The sequence below is a fragment of the Rhodnius prolixus genome, unplaced genomic scaffold (assembly GCF_049639745.1).
Source record: "Rhodnius prolixus isolate KJV_2025 unplaced genomic scaffold, Rpr scaffold_5, whole genome shotgun sequence".
In the NCBI taxonomy this organism is placed as follows: domain Eukaryota; kingdom Metazoa; phylum Arthropoda; class Insecta; order Hemiptera; family Reduviidae; genus Rhodnius; species Rhodnius prolixus.
In genome coordinates this window covers 26,797,005-26,819,992 of record NW_027411624.1, presented here as the reverse complement: position 1 = coordinate 26,819,992, position 22,988 = coordinate 26,797,005, and the positions used below count along the sequence as shown (strand labels likewise).

The 22,988-nt window shown below is 31.7% G+C and overlaps 1 protein-coding gene across 2 annotated transcripts; it reads left to right on the top strand.

The window, feature by feature from the left end:
* Nucleotides 1-144: 144 nt before the first annotated feature.
* On the top strand, nt 145-22,296 carry phtf (putative homeodomain transcription factor). 2 transcript variants are annotated; one of them, XM_074135125.1, is made up of 18 exons: nt 145-310; nt 880-947; nt 1,047-1,186; nt 3,399-3,616; nt 4,496-4,664; nt 10,149-10,239; nt 12,483-12,617; nt 12,990-13,210; nt 13,296-13,384; nt 14,351-14,662; nt 14,735-14,780; nt 14,869-14,991; nt 15,095-15,257; nt 18,714-18,942; nt 19,994-20,089; nt 20,167-20,310; nt 20,384-20,479; nt 21,330-22,296. In XM_074135125.1, exons 2-18 carry the CDS (start codon nt 919-921, stop codon nt 21,477-21,479), a joined length of 2,451 nt encoding a protein of 816 aa, XP_073991226.1. In that variant the 5' UTR covers nt 145-310; nt 880-918; the 3' UTR covers nt 21,480-22,296. The 2 variants fall into 2 exon arrangements, with proteins under 2 accessions (XP_073991226.1, XP_073991227.1); XM_074135126.1 differs by lacking the exons at nt 145-310; nt 880-947; nt 1,047-1,186; nt 3,399-3,616 and adding an exon at nt 3,780-3,902.
* The last annotated feature ends 692 nt before the right edge of the window (nt 22,297-22,988 follow it).

The window sequence follows — 22,988 nt, the reverse complement described above, 5'->3', positions numbered from 1 at the left end:
TGAAAGATAAAAATGAAAACCTAATTAATAAATGATTTTGCTAGAACGATTTCTTATATTTATACGCATTTTGACCATTTTATATTTTAGGAGCAACTAATTTCGATTTATTAATCGAAAGTAATAGAAGCAATTTTCCTTTAGACAGCACACTCTGCGTCCCGTAATTGCCCGGAGTGTAACAGCTGAGTTAGCATGGTGGGGATTGATGGTGCCATGCGAGAGGTCCTGGTTCAGCGTTATGAAAGAAGTCAGTTAAGAATCTGGATTCCAACTTGTAACCGAGCAGTGCGTCCGACAGAACTTCGAGGTAAAAAAAAAAGTTTTACACGTCAGCACATAGTTATAATTATTTTGAAGATATCTATTCATCCTGCGATATCAGCTGATTAACCGTGAAAAACTTGACCCTGGTTTAATCAATACTAACTAATTAAACAAGTACATTTAATTAAAATTTTTGTTTATGCCACAGTGTGTTTATGTTCCTTCTGTGCTTATAAACCAACATACTTGATTTTTTTTTAAATAAAAAAAATACATTTTACTATTTTTGAATCTCTATTTGTGGTCAAATTCGATTTAATATTACTAAATATTAAAACGTCTTTTTACCAAAATTTTCCATAGTCCGTAATCCTCATTTTTTACTTGGGGTTTTAAATCTTCAATTGGTTGCTGTTGTAAGTTTCATGGAGAGTAAGCATTCTCATTCTATAAGGGCTAGTTTACGGTTTTGCTATTGCCTTTCATGCATTTTAAAATAAATGATTTTGGCAAAAATTAGTAGCCTAAAACAGCATATCATACATTATGTTCAGTTCATAATTATTATGTTTAAAGACTTTTATCATCTATATTTCTTTTATATTTTTTTAGGTTTCTGAGTGACATGTAGGCTTAGGTGAAAAATATATTATGGGCTATATTCAAGATATTGTATCATGGTAAGAGATTTTTCCAGGCTCATATATATTTTTTTTTTATTCGAAAGTTTAATTGACTACTCATAATTATATATTACAGTAGTATGATTTACTTTTAAGGTATCAGAAAAAAATTGGAACTTATGATAAACAAGAATGGGAGAAAACAGTGGAGCAGAGAATTTTAAGTGGCTTCACACATGTTCCTAAAAAAACTGCTAAATTAAAAACAGATTTAATCGATGTCGACCTTGTAAGAGGTAAGATTAAAAACAAAACTTTTTTTATTGTTTTATTTTGTATTAGGTTTTATTTGAATAATTTAATAAGAGAGCAGTTTACATAAGGAAGTTGGATCACATATATAAATATATATATGTATATATTTGTTTTCTTGACTTAACCAAGGTGAAGTTATTTTTAGAAGAGAGAAAATATATATAAATTATTTAACGTAATTGATTATTATATTTGTCTCACTTTAATAACAGCAATGTTAGTTAATTTTTCTTGTATTTTATGATGTTTGTTTGTTTACTGAGTGTAATAAAAAATGATAAAAATATAAATATAAGTTTACATGTCATTTGCAAATGATTTCAAACTGAAGTAAGATTATCTGCATCAGAAACTGATAAGGTTATCAGTGGAATTCATAGTTCCTGAGTATGATTCTTTCGAGATCGATAAATTTACAAATTTTTATTCTTTCCTCCGGTCCTACATATCAGAATTTTCTTCTCTACAAACTTAATTTTTGGGAAGGAAGATAGAATTTTAGTTTTTTTCCCTAAATATTTGTTTAAAACCAAGAAATGGAAGGATTAATGCCGCCCTTTTAACAAATACTTTACGATATAAAATGTTTGAAATGAACTTGAAGAAATTTAATTATATATACATATGTATACAAAACGGGAATATTTTAAAAATTATAATTTGGATTTTTTTTTTATTTTTAAAATTCTGGAAGTTTTTAAAGTTATTAAAGTAAAATAAGGAAGTTGCTAATAAAGTTAAGTGTTAGGAATGAAATCTTCTTCAATATCACCCATTCGTTTTTGACTGAACACTGAAAGGATGATTGTATATAAAATATGAAGTGACCGACCGTTTATTGTCAGAAATTATTATTTACTTCTTAATTTTGTAGATGCCATGTAGCTCTTTAACTTTCCGTAGCCTGTCGGATGTGGGAGAGTGAATTTTGCTGAGTTCAAACCGCATTTATTAAAACCAGATAACGCTGGATCATTTTGTGTAGGTTATATGGAGTTAATTGGCAGTTAAAGTCTGAAAATTATGAAATCCGTTGGGAACTCTCAGAGTCAATTTCGCCTTCATACTTACGGAAAACAATATCGAATTTTTCTCAAGGCGTCCTTATCGGTAATACACCTATCGGTAATGCTGTTTGTCTTCGATCCAACCAATGACATCCTTTTCGACAGAAATCCGCTTCGCTTATATGTTGTTTTTAGAAGTTACTAGAAGTAAGTGCCAAATGGATTTTTTAAGGGAATTCATTAAGTATCGCAACTCTTGGTTGTGGTATACATTGATACGCACTTTCTTTTCATCTTTTCTTCCTTTCGTATCGAGTTCTTTTAGACTTTCCAGTTTCCGATGAGTGCTTGTTGGTTTCAACTCAACAGTTTCTCCGTTAAGCATTGCCATCTCTCATGGTGGCAGTCTAAACCCGTCTTTCTTTCATAGGTCGTATTACTACCATTAAAACAGAATGCACAAATTAAGGTAACTTTTTGCTTCGATTTCACGTAGACCGTGATTTGCTTGAAGGGGGTTCATTGTTTTGTTCCCAATTTAGGAAAAATGACTAAAAAAAATCGCAGAACACAATCGTAGTTTCAAAAAACTATTCATTTTGAAGACTATTTGAAGAAGACTATATACTTATAGAAATAAGAATCTGAAGATTAATAGAACTTTTATGAACAAACGTATATACCCATAATCCCATATGGGTTATGTATAAGTTATCTGGATTTCTGATATTAAAAAAAGCTTATTTTGAAATTCTCTACCATTATATAACTTGGCTTACATCTTTCTCGTTTAATCGGTTCTTCCTACAATCAAAAAGAATTTGATGACAGCATTCTTAACTTCAACAGACATATAACCATTCAAATAATTTAGTTTCTTTTTAAGAATTTGGAGGATGCTACTAATTCTCTGTAGTTTAGAAACTTACTCGGATATCTATGTCATGTAGGCAGGAGTTATTTGATGCTCGTCAGAAGTTTACTCTTTTAGTTAAACAGTTAGGCAAAGAATATGTATTGTATTTGTACGTTTAATAAAAATGACGCTAAGGAAGAGTTTTTTTCCTGATTTAAACACTAAACACACAAGTAACCTTGAATTGTTGCTGCAAGTGCTTACTCATATTTACATTTCCTCATTCTACCTGTAGGAATAATATAATATTGGTATTTTATTTCCCTATAGGTTCGTCATTCACTAAAGCAAAACCGAAACATGGTTTCTTGACTGTAACTAGACTTGGACTAATGAGATTGGTGTTTCTTCCGCTGTATGTACGATGGTGGTCTGAGCAGACATCTTCCAAACTATATTTAATACTTCTAGTTCTGTATATTCTTCAACTTACCAACATGGGACTATATTTTTACGCTTACTACAATCTTCCAGAAGATTTTATTAGTGTAAGTATTTTCTTCTATTTCAAAAAAATTAATTCCGCAGATAGGACCCAATTTCATATTTTTCTTTTTCAATTTTATTCTTTTCTTTTTCTTCATTAGGAACCTGGTTGCCTGAAAAAAAAATAACCAGGTGATAAATTCCATTACTATTCAATATTTTCAGGTGTTATTGCCGAAAAAAGGAAAAAAAATAATACTTCTTGTAAGACACAGCCTATAATTTTTGTGTCGTCCGCTTACAAGTGGCAGTTTCCAGTAGTTTTCGTACGTGTCCACTTTGTGTGTGGTAATTATTTTTTATTTTAAAAATTTTCTTCTTTTTTTTTCAAAAAAGTAATATCCTAAATAAAGGGAGAAGGGTTTCTAGAATTTTTTTTTTTTTTTTAATTTGTTGTCTAAAAAAAAAAAAGATTTTGTGTGATGAACGACCTTATTTTTACCATAGTTAATTCCATTTCTAACTTATTCGGTATAAAATATTGTTGGCAAACCAAAACCAAAACAACCTAATATATATTAACAGAAAATAATGAGATAGGACCTGATTGACATCAAAAGAAAACGTGGTTAGTTGTGATATCATCAATAGCAAATTCCCATTATAGTAGTTTCCCTTTTTATACAAATATATTCATATAATCTCACGAGAAGCCCAGTGACGTAATTATGATTGTAACTATGACAAATTGTCATTAGCTTTTATTTATTTATTGAAAATTGTTTCAATTCAAAGTCACTGGTGCAATTATATTCTTCAATAATTAAAAAATTATTGGTAGTTTAAAATTTAATTCTGCATCCAAGTTTGCTCAACACTAAAAAAAAAAATTTGGTTTAAAAATATTGAAAGGATTTTTAAGCAAATGTTGTGTATATTAGCACACCAATGTTAGTGAAGTTTTGACACCATTGGGAATGATGGTACTACTATGCATCCTACATTCACAAATTGTATCACCAAGATCATCAGGTGCCTCAAGAGAATTAACACCATTCACTAAGAATCATAGGCGTACAAAAAGAATTAAAAGGAGATCTATAAGAAATGGTAAGTTAATTATTAATTAAAAATGTTTTATTTAACAAACATATTAATGAATTAAATATATGAGTTTTGGATTATTCGGAAAATATTTTTCTATTGAGACTATTATAAGGAAAAAAATCTTGGCTAATCTTTAGAATAGCGCCCCAGAGGCGTGGCCTGTTTATTTTTAGGGGGTGGGAAGTACAGCGCACCTACCGGGGAAAATTAAAACTACCTCCCGCCAATGTGCGGATGGTGCGAATTTCGTAGCGCTTATGTTTAGCGCGCATGCGCAGTACACATACTGCATAGCAACTGCTTCCTGTTTAATGTATTAATAGTTCCCGCGAGTGTTCTGTATGTGACCGGAGGTGCCGTTTTTTTGTAACTTCATGAGTATGAGCGTTTTAAATTTGCGGGTTGTTTTAAATTTAAGCATGATTGTAGTGTGAGTAAGAATGGAGTTCGACAAGTATACCCTCCTCAGGAAAAGGACTCCACAGAATAAGGTAGTTTCTTTTTTGTTGTTCTGTGTAATTATTGTAATGGATGGTGTGACACAAATTAAAAAATTGAGGGTGATTTGGTAGGTTAGGAGGGGGGTATGGGGGGCGAAGCCCCCCAAAAAGAAAAAATCAGGGGGTGTGGGGGCGAAGCCCCCCATTAAGAAATAAATAAAGAATTCGAAGTTATTCTGATTCGCTGTTACCATATAACCCGCTAGATTTAAGTGTAAATATAAAATAAAGAAATAGTTTTATATTTATATTTGAATATGGCGGGTTCTATAGTAACAGCGAATCAGAATCACTTCGAATTAGGCCACGCCTCTGGGGAGCTATTCTAATGATTTACCAAAATCTTTATTTATCATCTACACAACTTACTATTACTGATCTCAAGGATCAGAATTTCGATTTTTTTTTTTACAAACTTAATTCTCCTTAACATTATAACTTAGTTTAAACAACACATCATACTGAAATGATACTGTTGAGTATAAAGGGATTCCTACCCCCACCACTTCTAAAATGAATTCATTTTTCCAGATAAGGTACTACAATAGAAGTTATATGTCCTACATAAAGTAATAAGGTCTTTAGAATATCCCTTTTCGAAAAAATATTCACATGTTAATAAAGAGTGGTATTTCTGATAAAATTTTTTGGATGGCAGAATTTTGGTTGTTTATTTAATCCTTCTTAATATTTATGGTGATAGAACCATACATTGTACTAAGATGAGACACTAGAGCGTGGGTTCTCAACGTTTTTTTTTTTAAATCACAGGCGTACTTGAGTTTGCAAAAAATAGTGGTGGGTGTAATCGAATTTGAAAGAAAAATAAATGAAAAAAAGTATCTTACCCTTTATATTACATACATTTATAACATATACTTTTAATATAAAATGATATCATTTATCATAAAATAAAAATTGGTGGAATCTTTTCATTCATTGCATTTCATTTCAAATTCTGTCTGTTGGGACTCTAAGATGATAATCCCAATCGTAAACAATCATCAAGGTTAGCATTAGTAAGTTGAGATCTGGTTTTTAATGATATTCATGGTTGAAAATAAAGATTCGCACAAATATGTGGAACCACACTAGGATGTGATTTTGAGAGCTTCTTTATTTTCTTTAATTTTATTATTTTTAAAACTGGTGAGGCGCATGCAAATAGCTTCGCGGGCGCGTATGCGTAAGGTTGAGAACCCCTGCTCTAGAGGGAAACCTACTCACCCTTTTCTCCAGGAAGTGCCCTTAAACTTATGGAGAACTACATGTAAAGCCATTTTTGAGAATACATATCTAACTTTAAAAAAAAAAAATGAAAAAATAAAATTCTGTAAAGTGTACATCAGGTCGAGGTACTTTGAAGTTACTATCAAGTAATAGCAGCTTTCTCGGCAGAGGAAGATAGTCATTGAGTGGGTGTTGGGTCATCGTGGCATTAGGAGGTACTGATTAGCTGGCCAGGAATGGAACATCCACTCCGTTCATCGGTCCAGAACTTGCCCTTAGTATTAATAAAGGTACAATGTGAACAGATGTAAGCAATGGCTCTGGAGAGAACACGAATATCATGGAAAGTTGTTCTAGGAATAAAACATGATAACTAATATGCCCGATTTATGTAAAATCACTCCCGAGAAGACTGAATTTAGATAGGAATTAGATTTCTCTAACAATTAGCCTCATTACAGAGCACGATAAGTTCAGAAAATACTTTTACAGAGAGGGGTTATGTATACCGGAACCTCATATAGACTGTCAAGAAGAGAAGAATACGGTTTTTCATATTCTGTTTGACTACGAATCTATTAATTATTCAATATTTGTTGAACAAACACTAGGCTTTTCTCCGTGTTTTACTTAAGCATTTAAAACGGCTCACTAGCCACTGCTTGTATTCGATGAAAAAAATTATCGCTTTTTTATATCGCCAGAATGACGTAATTGGCAATCCTGTTCATATTATTGTTGGAATTATATTTTCTATTTAAGACTGGCTGATAAAGAAACTACACAAAGTTTAATCATCAATCCAGCTTTTCTCTTACTTCAATGATAATTTTAGTGATGAGATATTTTAATCATATTCAAAGAAAATTGCAATAAACTAAAAAAAATAAATAAACATTTCTTATAGTGTACTGGTTTAAAAATTGTATTTTTTTGTTTTTGTTTTTAAATGAGGGATTTCGTTCTCTAGGAATTATTTTAGAAAATCTTTTAAAGATAATCTGATAATTTTTAAAAGTAAATTAATTTTTAAAATTAGATAACAAATGCTTGGATGTTTTTATAACAATTGAAATTTTACATCCTTAACTTCGTGATAGAATGTGAGATCTGCTAACATCTAAAACAACTGCAGTTCAGTGATCTTAGATCTATTTATAGTTCTTGGTAAACTAAACTATATTCCTAATTACTTAAATTGGTTAGTAGATTGCCGTTGATAGTTTATTAAGTTATTGAAAATAAATGGGTAATATAAATTGTTCACTTTCTTTTACTCAATTAAGCGATCTTGTCATTTTTTCTTAATCACTGAAACAACATATTTTTTTACGTCACCTGAATTAAAAAATATCTATTTTTTCTGATTCATACGTTTGTTTTATCAGAAATTAAAATTAAAATTACGAGTATTTTTTAAACATATAAATTTTATTTCACTTGTTGCTGTTTTATTAAAACAGATTTTTAGGAGTAAAGGTATAACTGTGGACCAACCAATGTACGGTTTGGCACACCCAAGAGGAATTAGGTTTTCCTAGCTTTTCGTGCCTAAAACACTTATAGCATATAGCACCTAAAGAATTTAATCAAATCTCAGAATTTTCTCATAGCTCATTTTAATTTTAAACCGAGTCTTCTGAGTAAAGCTGATTGATTGTATGTAATAACCAGGTATTAAATTTGCACATCCAGCGATTTTGAGTTGTGTCGGCGAAACACACTCAGTCAAATCAAAATAAATAAATAAATAAATAATATGAATATATATGTAATGTGCGTGTGTATGAATATATATGTAATTAATAATCCTTGTAATTATATAATAAGTTATATAACCGCACTTTGAACATATTTTAAATTATACGAGGGTCGTTTGAAAAGTCCGTGCAAAAATAAAAACTACTTAATTTTTTGGGGTAAACCTTTTTTATTTTTCAACATAGTCTCCTTTTAGGCTTATACACTTCGTCCAACGCTGCTCTAGTTTGTTGATCCCTTCCGAATAATAGGATTTGTCCAAGTCTGAAAAATAGCCATTCGTTTCTGCAATCACCTCCTCGTTTGAATAAAATCTTTTTCCCGCCAGCCATTTATTCATATTGGGGAACAAATAGTAGTCCGAGGGAGCCAAGTCTGGAGAATAGGGGGGATGAGAAACGAGTTGGAACCCTATTTCCATTAATTTTGCGACCGCAACTGCTGAGGTGTGAGCTGGTGCGTTGTCGTGATGGAAAAGGACTTTTTTGTGGGCTAATCGTGGGCGTTTTTCTTGTAGCTCGGTTTTCAAACGGTCCAATAACGTTGAATAATATGCACCTGTAATAGTTTTACCCTTTTCCAGATAGTCGATGAGGATTATTCCTTGCGAATCCCAAAAGACAGTCGCTATAATCTTTCCGGCCGAAGGAACGGTCTTCGCCTTTTTTGGCGCAGATTCCCCCTTGGTAACCCATTGTTTAGATTGTTCTTTGGTCTCAGGAGTGTAGTGATGTATCCATGTTTCATCCACAGTGACGAAACCACGCTTAGAGTCCTGCGGATTCTTCTGGAACAGCTGCAAACCGTCCTTGCAACACTTCACACGATTTCGTTTTTGGTCAAGCGTGAGCAATCGCGGCACCCATCTTGCGGATAGCTTTGTCATGTCCAAATGTTGATGCAAAATATTATGTACCCGTTCATTCGAGATGCCCACAGCACTAGCAATCTCACGCACCTTCACTCTTCTGTCATCCATCACCATATCATGGATTTTATCAATGATTTCTGGAGTAGTAACCTCAACAGGGCGTCCAGAACGTTCAGCGTCACTTGTGCCCATATGGCCACTCCGAAAATTTTGAAACCACTTATAAACTGTTCTAATCGAAGGTGCAGAGTCACCATAATGTTTATCAAGCTTCTCTTTAGTCTTTTTGTTTTGCCTTTCATAAAGTAGTGTTTAATCAACACACGAAATTCTTTTTCGTCCATTTTTTGAAAATCACTCGACTTCCTCGATTCAAATGAATGCCAAACACAAAGAAATAGACCGATCTGGCTGAAACTTGGCGTGTGTTCTTCCAAGAGATGCTACTAACTAAACATAACCTCGATACGCGCCAGTGGTGCTATCTCTCTGACTTTGCACGGACTTTTCAAACGACCCTCGTATTTGTGAATATTTAATCATGAAAATATGTTATAAAATAACCTCGTCGAAATATTTAATTTTTGTTTAATGTGTTTGTAGTTTAAATGGAAGTTTCTTATGCATTTGTATTATATTTATATTTGCATTAAATTTTCTTATTATTTGTATTAATATTTATTTAATTTCATGTAATGCTCATAAGAGTGGGGCGTGTTGAAAATATATTTTAAAATATTTTTTAAACTTATCTCTTGCCTTCTATGTTAAGAGAATGTAAAAAGTACTTTATCGTTTAAGTTAAGAACCAATTTACGGACTAAAATTAAATATTTCGACGTGGCTATTTTTTAACATATTTGCTTGATTAAGTACAAAAAAATAATTTTCAATATATTCAAAATGCGGTTGTATAACTTATTATATAATATAAGAATTATTAGATCACACGCGTTACATATATATTTATTTATTTTGATTTATATATTAGTTGATATCTAAATTCATTCAAGAACTCCTAGTTAAGACGGAAGTTACTAAAAAAAAAGATTGCTAAATTCGAAAATTATTTCATTGTTTAAATAAAAGATATAATTTGCCTATCAAATAAATAATTGTTTGCAGTTTCTGAAAAACCATCTTCAAACGAAACAGACCGCAATGGAATGTTGGTAGAAAGTACTTCAAAATTTACTAAGCGTCCACATTTAAGAAAGTAAGTAAATTTATTATCTACGTTTATTATCATGTTATTTTAAATTGCGTACATTACTAGATAGCAGCTGTTAAATGGCCAATGAATTATTGCCCGCTTGTGGTAAAGATCTCCAGCATAGGAAATGACGACTGTTACTTGGAATAGTTTTATCTCATTGTAAATGTTGCGCTGTTTTTTTTTTTTTTTTCAACACTCCCATTATGCCGTCAAATTTCTCCGCATTTAAATAATTTTCGACCACGCATTAAATTAGAGTTTATTTATTTGTACCATTAGAGATAAAATTAAGGTTAAGTAAGGATTAATTAAGGTTAGCCGTTTATGCTCACAAGCTCAAGCCAATAAAAAGTTGCTTGAAGAAAGTATAAACATAAAGTCATGGTGAAAGAAATTTGCAATAATTTCTCTTAAAACGCCACACTAAGAGTGAATCACCTTGAAAGTATTGCATCATTCCTCCTCAATAAGCTACTAACGTAGAAGAATCAAAACAGTACTTCATCAACCAAAATAGCGAATTTTTTTGTCATCAGATTTATTTTTTTTTTCTTGTAATTTTTCCCAACATTGCAATAACTCAAATTAATTTGAGACAGAATCTAGCACCTTTACATAACCATTGTAAATTATATATGTACTGTTACATAGTTTTCTTCATATTTAGTTATTATTATGTCTTGGAGATTTTGCTCAGTTTATTTTTATTTTACAATTTATTTTTTTGTCATCAAACTGATAATTTTAATCTGAGATTAATCTTTGCATGATAGCCTACATAATTTTCAAGATATTTTCAATTTTTTAAGCGTTCATCTATGTTGAATTGATGTACTGTTAGTGTCATAATAAAGGTAGCTGTGTGAGTACACAGTATTTGAGTCTTATGCGTTCATTGTGTATTAATGTTTATCAGGGTGTGTGTTATGTGACCTTGTTTACTATTTATTTTTTAAAAAGCCTTTCTTTTAATTCAGAATATTTTAATAATATAATCATTCATAATTTTAACAACCTTATTAATAATAAGTTACTCATCTTGGAGACAGTTAACCTGCTAAATAATATTTTAAATAAAAATAGATCGGTACATCTAATCTGGATTAAAGGTCATATGGGACTAGAAGGAAATGAAATAGTGGATAAATTGGCAAAAGAAGCTATTTCATTGCAATATGAAACCCCCAACTCCTTGCAAAACTCAGATATAAAGAATTATGCAAAAATGATGAGTTACAGTGAATGGCAAAGGGAATACGAACTGTCCAAACGAGCCAAGGGGCAATTTTATGCAGCCATAGAACCAAGCATACCCAAAGCACCTTGGTTCAACAAGTACAGCAATTTCAGCAGGCAATTCTACACCACCATATGCAGGTTAAGATTTAACCACAATTGTTCACCGCAACATCTAGCTAGAATTGGCATAGAGATCAACCCAAACTGTTCATGCTCAGCAGATACCATAGCTGACAGTAATCACTTAATATTAGACTGCAGTAAACATGGTAAGGGCAGGGACCGATTGTGGGAGGCAGTCCTTAGGTCGGGATGTCCACAACCCTCAAATTTGCACACTATATTATCCCATGACGATGGAAACATATATACCGAAATTTACAACTACATAAAATATAATGATATATGTGTGTGAGAAGAATGAGAATTGATGGCAGAATTGTAATATAATATATGTATCTGGCTGATTGATTCGCTTGGCACGAGAGGCCCCAAAAAAAAAAAAAAATAAAAATAAAAAAAATAAGTTGGTTTGTTACATGCTGTTTATGTTTAATATCACATCTACCTTTAAAGATAGATAGATAAAATTAAAGTAATTTCTTAAACTAATATTAGTTGAACAAATATTTTCCTCGTCTATTGTCAGGGAAAATAAAATTTTTTCGTCAGCATATTGCACAGTTCTTAATTGGTTCAGGTGATAGAAGTGACGCTTTTAATGAGAAAACATTTCTTTCCGGTGGTTGGCAATGCACCGAGAATGTTTCGAGCACCAATGAGCTCAGATTTTGACGGTCTTCAAGCCTAAAAAATTAAAAATAAAAATGAAGAAGCCTGTTAAAAAAAATAATAAGAAAAATATTGATGATTAAGTTTCTCATTATAAAATACAAACCTTGCCTTTTTATATGTTAATATGTTTACATGCAATATTGTTTTAAAAACATAATGTATACCTTTTTTTTACTTCCTTTATTATATTTACTTTTTTTTTCCATTAGATTGTCTTTTGAAGATGGTTGTCGCAATAGACGTAGAAGTGTTGCCTGGGATACAAGTCCTATAAAAAATAATATTGTGAGGTATCCCGCTGATGAAGATCCTATGCTGCAGGCTGAACCAAATGCACAAGCTTTGTAAGTTTACTTCTTTTTTTAAGTCTTTATAAGTTTTTTTTTTAAATAAAATTTTACGATATGTCTGAAAAAGAGGGTGAGGCGATGTGGATTTGGAAATCTGATCTAATTTACGAAGCATTACTTTTTATATTCTAAGATATAACAGGTTATAAGTGAATACGTATAAATGAGATATTTTTTCCCCCTCTACTTTATTATAAGAGTGAACACTTTAAATTTAGCTGGATGAACTTTAAACTCCATGAACACTCCGAGAAGATCTTCTGGATTGTATATCCCAAAAATTTATTAAATTTACCTAAAATTTAATCAGATAAATATCATTTCAAATTGATGTTTTTTTTTAAACGTTTTATTTTATTTTTGTAGAAATGATGGGAACGGCGTTAAAGCTAGTGGCCAACAAGATGACGATGGCTTCGAGAGTCTTAATAGTGTTGGATCTACTGAAGAACTTGTAGCCGCTGATAATAATAATGCTTTGCAAGAAGAAAAAATTAAAAATAACACGCCAAGTCAGAATTCTCAACCAGGCCCAGAAGCTGTTTTTAGAAATAATTGGTTGGAACAGTCTGCTCGTAGAGCCTCAAGTTAGTTCTAGACTTTTTCTTTTTTTAATTTTTTATTTAAATTTGATTTAAAACTACTGTGAATCAATCTTAATCTGTAATTTAGTTGGATTATCCCAGTTGAGCTCTGGTGAAACTGACCACAAAGATTCTGATAGTGATAACAGTACAAAGGGAACAAGTGCGCTTTCACAGGTATGTTCAATTATAATAACTAGTTAGAAATAAACTTTGGTGCGAGGTGATACTTTTATGATTTATTTAAAATTTACAGTAAATATAAAAACGGAAAATCAATAAAATTTTAATAAAACGAATGTAAATGAGAATATATTTACTATAAAATATTTTTTTCTAATTTTTATCATTCATTCGGCCGTATTGTTCCGTCAATAAATAACTTTGTTTTTATGTATGAAATAAGACAACAACTAATGAATAATAACTACAGGGAATTTATTCAATTCCATATGAATTTTGCATCTCGTAATTTAATGGTCATCTCATAAGGTATTTTAAAATTCAGTACATCTGTAAAGATGATATCAAGGTGCTATCGAATATAACGATAACCCTCTTATACTATTGTTACGACATATATCTGTCTGCTCCTTTAGAGCTTGAGCAAACAAATGTGTACAATGTAAGCAATACAATCTCCTCAATTTGTCCTGGTAATGCAGAAACCGTTTCATAAAGACAATTGTTTTTTTTTATGTAAGTAATAATGTGGGATTTGGTAAAAAAAAAAAACTCGTTTGTAAAAAAAAAGCATTATAAATTACATACCTATTTTTGAAATGTTTGTCACATCAGAAGACATTTTTGAACAATTAAAATAAACTGTAATCTTTTTAATAATTCTATTATATCATTCTCATAGAACAACAGTTACTTCACTTCTTTAGATGTTTACACCTTAACAGCCGAATATACATTTTCTTATTAGCTGTACAGTTCTCCCCTCATTAAAGCGCTGAGTCCCCACTTTCCATTTCTTTCTATCAACCTATAATTAAAGCAGATATAATTTTTATTAATCTATTTGAAACTTACTTTCGCGATGATAAACAGAGAAGTTAATATCGGAACTAATACTTCGTTTTTAAATTACTAGTTTTCAAAGATAATCTGTTAAAAAAAAAAATTCTCTCAATTTAGTCACAGCATCAAAGACTACTGTGTCGACGTCGAGGTTCAGCGCAACTTCCTTCGTTGAATGTGGCCGTACCTGGAAGTAGTGGCAACAGTATTAATATTAGTGCCAACAGAGGACAGACTACCGGAGATGGAGCTGGTGGTGATGCCAGTTCTTATAATTCAAGTGATGAAGGAGAAACTGGAAGTCTATGTCCACCACTAACCGAAGGTACAACTAGTGCTGCAGAATGGATTGGTATCACAACAAATTCAGATGATTGTTCAGTATCGTCAGATATTGACGAACATCCATTTGCATCTGAGTTCCACATGGCGAGTAAAATAATAATACATAACAATAACCTTTTAAAAATTTAAATTTAATATGTAATTTTATTTTTTTAGTCACCCACCACTATTCTCAGTCCAAGCTGTGCTGCTTCTGACAAAGGTAACATTCAGTTTTATTCTTTTCTAAGTTTTAATTAATGCCATTAAAAGACTGATGCAACCCACTACAAATTATTCTTTATTCGCAGTGAGTTGCACAATGTGGGAAAAGAGAGAAGTTAAAAAAGCGGAACTTTCAGTCTTAGATATCAGTTCAGCCATCATTGCTCGGGTTGAGGCAATGCCTGAACATATGAATTATTTTTACGCCGGCAAGTTTGCATATAAGTATTGAAGCAGAACAAGTTTATTTAATCAAAATAGTTATACTTATAAAAACAGAAATTATCACTTAATTGTAACCATTCATTCCAGGTATGTTTGTATCCGTACTTTTGGGATTAGTTCCATCAATATGTCGACTGGCTGAATCACATTATGTACCTTCACTTCCTGATATTATTTGTTATGGCGATTTTTCAAAATTGATACCATATATAACGGATATAACAGGCTGTGCTTTTGGTATAAATAAATGGTATGTGAAAAGATAATATCTTAAATTAGAACAAATGTCAATAAGAAGGAGCAAAATAAAAGGTTGAAATTTCCTTATCGTAATCAGTTGCGCAAATTTTGTGGTACGAAATACATATAAACAAGTAACTTTTGAGAACAGTTATATTAGATGAAATTAACATCCTTAGATGAAATATTTTGTTTTAACTTAGAATTAGTATTTTTATTTTTTTAGAATACGAAATGAAATTGTCAACACTTTAGTTTCAACAATTGCCAGACAATCCACTTTGAAAAATTGCCAAATTATCAATAATTCCATTAATAATCGGAAAACATTTCTCGGTTTTTCCGATAATTAATTTTGGTTTTAAAAAAAGTTGACATGCAGCGGTGAAAATATAGGATTCCATTGGAAGTTTCGTAAAGAACGTCGTTGGTTGCAAATGTGTTAACAGAAAAGTAGTGCCCTTCATCTGCTTTGAGTGGATAATTAAACGATGTAACGTAAAGGTTTCGGTATAAAACAAGTGTTGCTGCCTTGTTGATCTCTTTTTTATTCTTTATTTTATGAAATCTGGTTTGTTGGGGCAGATCTTGAAAATGCGTTTATCTCTGAATGCCAAACGATTCAGCACGAATCAGTAGTCTCATCTGCTTGTGAGAGGTACTGTGTGAGAGAAGTTTGGATCTTGTGGAGATAATAATTTATTGTGATTATCATCTGGCAACCAAATAGCCGCTGCCTCCTTGAATGAGTTTTGATTAGTGGTTATATTTTTGAGTAAAGATATTTGTATTTGTTCCTTAGTTAATTGAAGTACGATTTTTGTGAATAAGTACATGGTCACTTATATACGATATATCCGTATACGAGGTGTGTTCAAAAAGTAACGGGAATTTTTAAATTTCGCGGGTTTGGAGAGTCTGATTGTAAAATTTTTTTTTTATTATGTTGGTACACATGCCCCTGAAGTACGATAAAATTTTCAGTAATATTCATTGTTTACTTCTTAAGTGGCAGCCGTTAAGGTTAGACGTGTTTTTCGAGCTTGGCGATTTTTGTTTGTTAAAAAAAATGGATCAAAGAATTTGTATTAAATTTTCCGTAAAAAATGAAATAAAGTGTAATAAAGTGTGTGAAATGTTAATAAAGGCATATGGTGAGTCTGCTATGAGTAAAACAAGGATTTACGAGTGGTATAAGCGTTTCCAAGATGGCCACGAAAACGTTGAAGATGACGAACGACCTGGACGTCCAAGCACATCAACAACCGATGAAAACGTGAAAAAAGTGAAAGAAATGGTTATGAACGATCGCCGAATCACAATCAGAGAAGTCGCTGATGATGTTGCCATATCAATTGGCTCATGCCATGAAATTTTTTCGGATGTTTTGGGTATGAAACGTGTGGCAGCAAAATTTGTTCCAAAATTGTTGAATTTCGAACAAAAACAGCGGAGAATGGAAGTTGCTCAAGAGTCACTCAATGAAGTCGACAACGATGCGGATCTACTGAAACGTGTTATAACAGGTGACGAAACATGGGTTTACGGATATGATGTCGAAACTAAGGCTCAATCGTCCCAGTGGAGGTATTCTGGATCGCCAAGACCGAAAAAGGCTCGACAAGTGCGGTCGAATGTGAAGGTTATGCTCACTGTGTTCTTCGATTTTAATGGCATAGTGCATCATGAATTCTTGCCACAAGGTCAAACAATCAATAAGGAGTACTACTTACAAGTTCAACGCCGTTTGCGAGAAGCAATCCGAAAAAAACGCCCGGATTTGTGGCAAAACAATTCATGGATTTTGCACCACGATAATGCACCTGCTCACACTTCATTGCTTGTTCGTGAATTTTTGGCCAAAAACAAAACTTTAACGATGCCCCAGCCTCCATATTCGCCAGACATGGCTCCATGTGACTTTTTTCTATTTCCAAACATAAAGAGAACATTAAAAGGCCGTCGTTTTACAAGCATAGATGACATTAAAAGCGAATCGCTGAAAGAGCTGAAAGCTATCACAAAGATCGAGTTTCAGAAGTGTTTCGAGGATTGGAAAAAGCGCTGGCACAAGTGTATTGTATGCGAAGGGGACTACTTTGAAGGCGACAATATTAATGTAGATGAATAAATAAATATTTTTTTCAAAAAACGAAAATTCCCGTTACTTTTTGAACACACCTCGTATATACGTATAACCTCGTTTATTATTTTCTTCCTAAATTTTCTCTTGTAGAATATAGATCGAAATACTATTTAAGTGTTGTGTGGAAAGTAAGATAGTATTCTCATTTCTGTTATTCTTATCTTTTTGTCGAAAGTTTGTCGTTTGTAACGTAGCAGTCTACTCAACTAGTAATACTCCGAATCTCACAGTCACTGATGAGGACAACATTCATGCTGGACTTTTGGCAGATAGTGAAAGTCAAGTTTTCACTTACTCCCAATAAAAAGGAGTTTTAAGCACAAGGGACGAACTGCTATCTAGATGTTTGGTATCTTGCTTCTACTTGCTATGAAGTTGCTTCCGTCAAAGAACGTTTGCGATCTGTATAGGCTTCCTTGACGTCAATGGTGCAACTGAATAACAACTCTTCAATAAGAATTTTTTTGTTTTAGGTTATAAATCCGGGTAACAGTAGTCATTATTGTTTTAATTTTTTCCTGGAGTAGATTATGTAAAATTGATGATACCTCAAGACTAGTTCCGTTATCCAATGTAAACGAAAATGTATTTTTAAAAAGTCGTTGAATTGCCTGAACATACAAACTTTTATGTGTTCTGAGTAGGCGCCTTGCCAGAATAAAATTTCTCTAAATTTTGTATAGGAAGGTTTATCTTCTTAATCGGAAAATAATTTAGCGTTGATGCTTCGTCACTTGTAGCAAGCCTGGCAATCACTGATCAAACAATTCCATTTCCACATATTAAATCTTTTAATTTAATCAAATTAAACTGGAAATTTTGAACTTGTAACTTTGCTCTTTTATGACTTTTATTTTTTTAATCGCATTTTAATATACATATTTATTGCAGTAGAGTATGGATAATCCGAGTTGATTGATACCGTCACCAAGTTATTTACAGAAAAATTAAGATTATTGGAAATTGATTTTAAAAAAAAGTTTGCAATGGATTCTAAATTAATTTGTTTGTATTACACATAAATGTATTATAATACGTACTCTTCTTTATATTTTTCATATGGTGTTCTTCGTTTCCTAAGGTTTCCTGGTTAGAAACAGTTGCTTCCACGCGCTAGTTGTACTTTCATCTAAGTTGTGTTACTAAGTTTGTTTTCGTAATAGTTTACAATATAAAAAAATCATGATAAAGTTGTAAAACATTGCCTCGGATTATTGACTCTGTACTGTATTTAAATTATAAAATACAATTTACGGGTATGAACCTTACTTGAATTACTTCATTAAGAATTTATTACTATTTTTGATCTTCTTATTTCAGGGAAACAACGATTGCCTCAGTTGCTCTTCTACAGAGAATTGCTCTTGCATCGTTATTTTTTTTCCTTGTCGCTGTAGCTGAAAGAACCTTCAAACAAAGATTTCTGTATGCCAAATTCTTTTCACATCTTACTTCATTTAGGCGTGCTAGGAAATCAGAACTTCCACACTTTAGACTGAATAAAGTTAGGAATATCAAGACTTGGCTATCTGTACGTTCCTATCTTAGAGTAAGTGTTAAAACAACAAATTGAACTTGCAGAAGCATTATTTTTGATTGTATTGGCGTGGTCATAAACAGTCTATGTTATTTAAAATCATTTGATCACCTCGACTGGTAACTCTGTATCTCGCTCATGAATTTATTGCTAAAGATTTTTAGTTTATGATGTAGGACATCTATTCCTTGCGACTTACTACTTGTCCATTTGTTAAAAGAATTATCTCGATGGCACAGCCTCAATTTCCTTATGCTGTAGAGTTCTTCTATCTATCTAAGGCGCAACAGTCCTAATGAACCCATGCCTAATCTACAAGCTTCTGTCAGAAATCTCTTTCTTTGGCCTTCATTCTCCATCGTCTAACACCCATTAAAGCGAGGTCATCTTGGAGATCATCCAGCCAACGCAGGCGAGGTCTTCCTTTCCGTCGAGCTCCACTGGGTCGATCATAGAAGTGCCTTTTAGGTAATCTGTACTGCTTTTCACATCATCTATCCTGCGGAGATAATCTTTCTTTATAAACATCATGGTATCTTCCTCCTTGTACAGCTGAGACAATTCTTCGTTTTTCCTCATTCTCAATGTAGCTTTCTACAGGTAAGAACAACTCCATACTAAGTCTCTCCTTGTACTTCCTAAATTCCGCAGCATAATCAAGCGTGAAATACTGATCACCAACTGGGGCTAGACGTTGCAATAGAAGAATGCTACAAAGGAGCTTACTACTGGCTGCAAGAGATCGAAAGCGTTTAAGTGCATAAAGCATGGCAGTGGAAGTGTTTGCCGGAAGTCCTAATATCATTCGACACTTCTAATTGTAGTGTAAACAATTTCCTAGAGGGTAGTTGATAATTTTATGAGCAGTGCGCCAAGGGAACGAAAGCTAGAAAATTGTATTTATAAATGATAGATTGCCGCTCTGGTTTAGGAATTAGAAATAGTCAATTACCCTAATTTCCGAGAAGTAGCGATTGGTTTCATACGAGATACTCTGATATCACTTAAGTTTTTTTAGTCTTCTTTTAATGTAAAATTTATAATTGATTACATATTTTTCCAGAAAAGAGGTCCCCAGCATTCAGTGGACGTTATAGTTTCATTTGTATTCTTATTCACGCTTCTTCTTCTCGGTTTTCTAGCTGTTGAACATCTTAAGGTCAGCATTTTTTCTGATATAATTTTACAAAGTAATAGAAAATTTAAGGAGTGAACTAACTAGGACGTGATTTTCAGGATTCTGAGAGAAACAATATGCAGAACCATGCTGAAGCTCTTGTCTGGTGCATAATTCTGGGATTCTTTTTGCTTAGATTTATGACACTTGGTACAAAAATTAATAGGAAATATCGTAATCTGTCTGTATTGATTACCGAGCAGGTACTAAAATTTTCTGGATTACCTATTGAAACACATTAATTCAGACAACAACTAATCTCATAAATTATTTCAGATAAACTTGTATTTGCAAATAGAACAAAAACCAAATAAAAAGGAAGAATTAATGGTAGCTAATTGTGTTTTAAAGTTGGCTGCAGATTTATTAAAGGTAAGAAAGAAAATTTGTACTTCGATTTGCCAAATAATGAGCTTTTAGCTTTCTCTCGCGGATGTGTTCAAAGATGACAATTTTCCTTTTTACATTTTCTTATTCGAAGTAAGGTTGTGTCAAATTAGAGAAATTGGTTTCTTTGAATTTTCCATTCTTATCTTCATTTGTTTCGAAACAAATTTTCTGGAGCCATGGTTCTTACATAATGTATGTATATGATGAAAGGCATATCTGAACTAGAAAACGCAATTTTGAAATTCTGGTTTAGAACTATTTTCGCTTCCTGACTAAGGCCAGAATTACTTTAACGGTTATCTCGAAAGAGCCTATAATATTTTCTTCAAACTTCTAATATTTGAAATACATATAATGGACTATCACATTTATTTGAAACTTCTTTCCGTGACAATTATTTTTGGCGCTTCTTTGGTGCACTGAAAAGCCTGCTTTAAGAATCACATAAGAAAAATATAGGGTTCTAATAGTTATGAAATAATAATAATTCAAAAAAATAGAATACTTCAAAAAAGGTATACATACCTTACTGAAACAAGTAAATTTGTAAATATATACATGAAAATATATCGCTATATTTATAATAATTAAAAAATAAACAAATTAAAGCTTGCAGTCCAATTAATGCTACTTTCAATTTTTTTGGTACTGTGGCCTACTCATAAATCTGATGCAGTTAACTACAGTTTTCAACTATTATTGTACAACTATACACTTTTAGTTTTAAGAAAATTAAAAATAATTTAATTATTTCAGTAAGGAAAAGTGGTGCGTGTGATTTTCACCTAATGTTTGTTTTTATTTTAATTTAAATTATTATTATTATTTTCAGGAGTTGGAGTCACCATATAAAATATCCGGTTTTTCAGCAAATCCTTACCTGTACACGATAACAAAAGTAGTTATATTAAGTGCTCTCTCTGGAGTACTATCAGAGATGTTAGGATTTAAGTTGAAATTGCATAAGATAAAAATTAAATAGAGTTTCCTTCTTGTCCTTTATAACCCCTCAAAATGTTTTATTGCGTATTTCTGGGTCAAAAATGAAATGAAAAGATAGAAGGTCGCGGCCCGGAGAAGGGGCACAGCGATTAGAAGATAAACTTTCATTTTTATAGAAGATGAAGATTTCTCACTCTTTTTTCATTTTATTTATTCTTGTTTAAGCGGAGTAAATGAATTGGATATTTCACTTCGTAGTAAAAGGTATTAAATATAAATCTGTCTTACCTTGATGACTAGATAATAATTATGATGTAATGATAATAATAAAAAAAAACCTAGCTCAATTTTGTAATCTTAGATGAAATTAATAGTAGTAGTAACTTTCCTGTTGCGACTGAAAATACTTTAATTTTTTTCTATTCTACGATGTGAAATGAAGTAGTTATTGTTGTATCATTCGATAATATTTTAATAAACTAGTATGACGAAAACGAATAATTAGTTTTCTGTCTTAAAAAAACAAGTAGACTTCAATATTATAAATAATAAATAAGTTGATCTCAGTTGAATTGTTATCTAGATGAGAGATAATTAAAACGAAAAGAAACGAAATTCATTAGATCTATTCATCACACTCGACTACATTAAGTACTATTTATTTTATCAACTTTTAATTTTTATTTTTTTTAAAAAGTTTAGAAATTCAAAGGAGACCTACTTGTGCAATCAAAATTCTTCTAAATTTCATGGCAGCTACCCTAACTTAAATAACTTGCTTCATGTCTTCATGTTACTGAATGTGATATATACATATATATACTAGAATGCAGGTTTTATATTTTTTAAATTTGTTCTGTAGAAGATAGAGGAAGAAAAATTTAAACCTGCGAGTTTTCTGTGTTTTGAAAGAGAAGCATATCATAGATAAATATATATAATTAATGTGGACATTAATAATATATATATTTTATGTCTAAGAAAAACAATGAAGTCTGTGAATTAAATGTATTAATTATAGGATGTTAAATAACTGTTGGTGAGGAGAAAATATAGTTGCCAATATAATTAAAATGTTATTTTGATTAAATATATGCAGACTTAGTTGAAAATTGTTGTTTTATTCCTTTTAAAATCTGTAGACTGCTAGAATTTTAGCATTTTAATCTCCAGGAAGCAAAAGAATCGAAAAAAACAAACAAAAAATCTTTCTTATGAACTTAAATTATAAAGCTAAGGCGTAGCTACAAGGCTCATTTTTTTTATTTTCTCTTACTAAACTACTCAAACGTTGCTAAGGAATTTATAAATAACATCAAATATAATTAACCTGCACAATGTTTTGATGTTTATCTCGTTATTTTGGCATTCAATATTTGTTTATGTTAAGGAATTAATGCACTTGTTAGTCGTACAAAGGTTAATTCATTTTGATAAACGACAAAAACAAACATTGCTAATTTTGTCCTTTAAAACGATTCAGTATTCTAATGCATTTGAAAGTGAATGAACTTTTTTTTTCTTCTCAATTCTAATTTTTTATCATGGA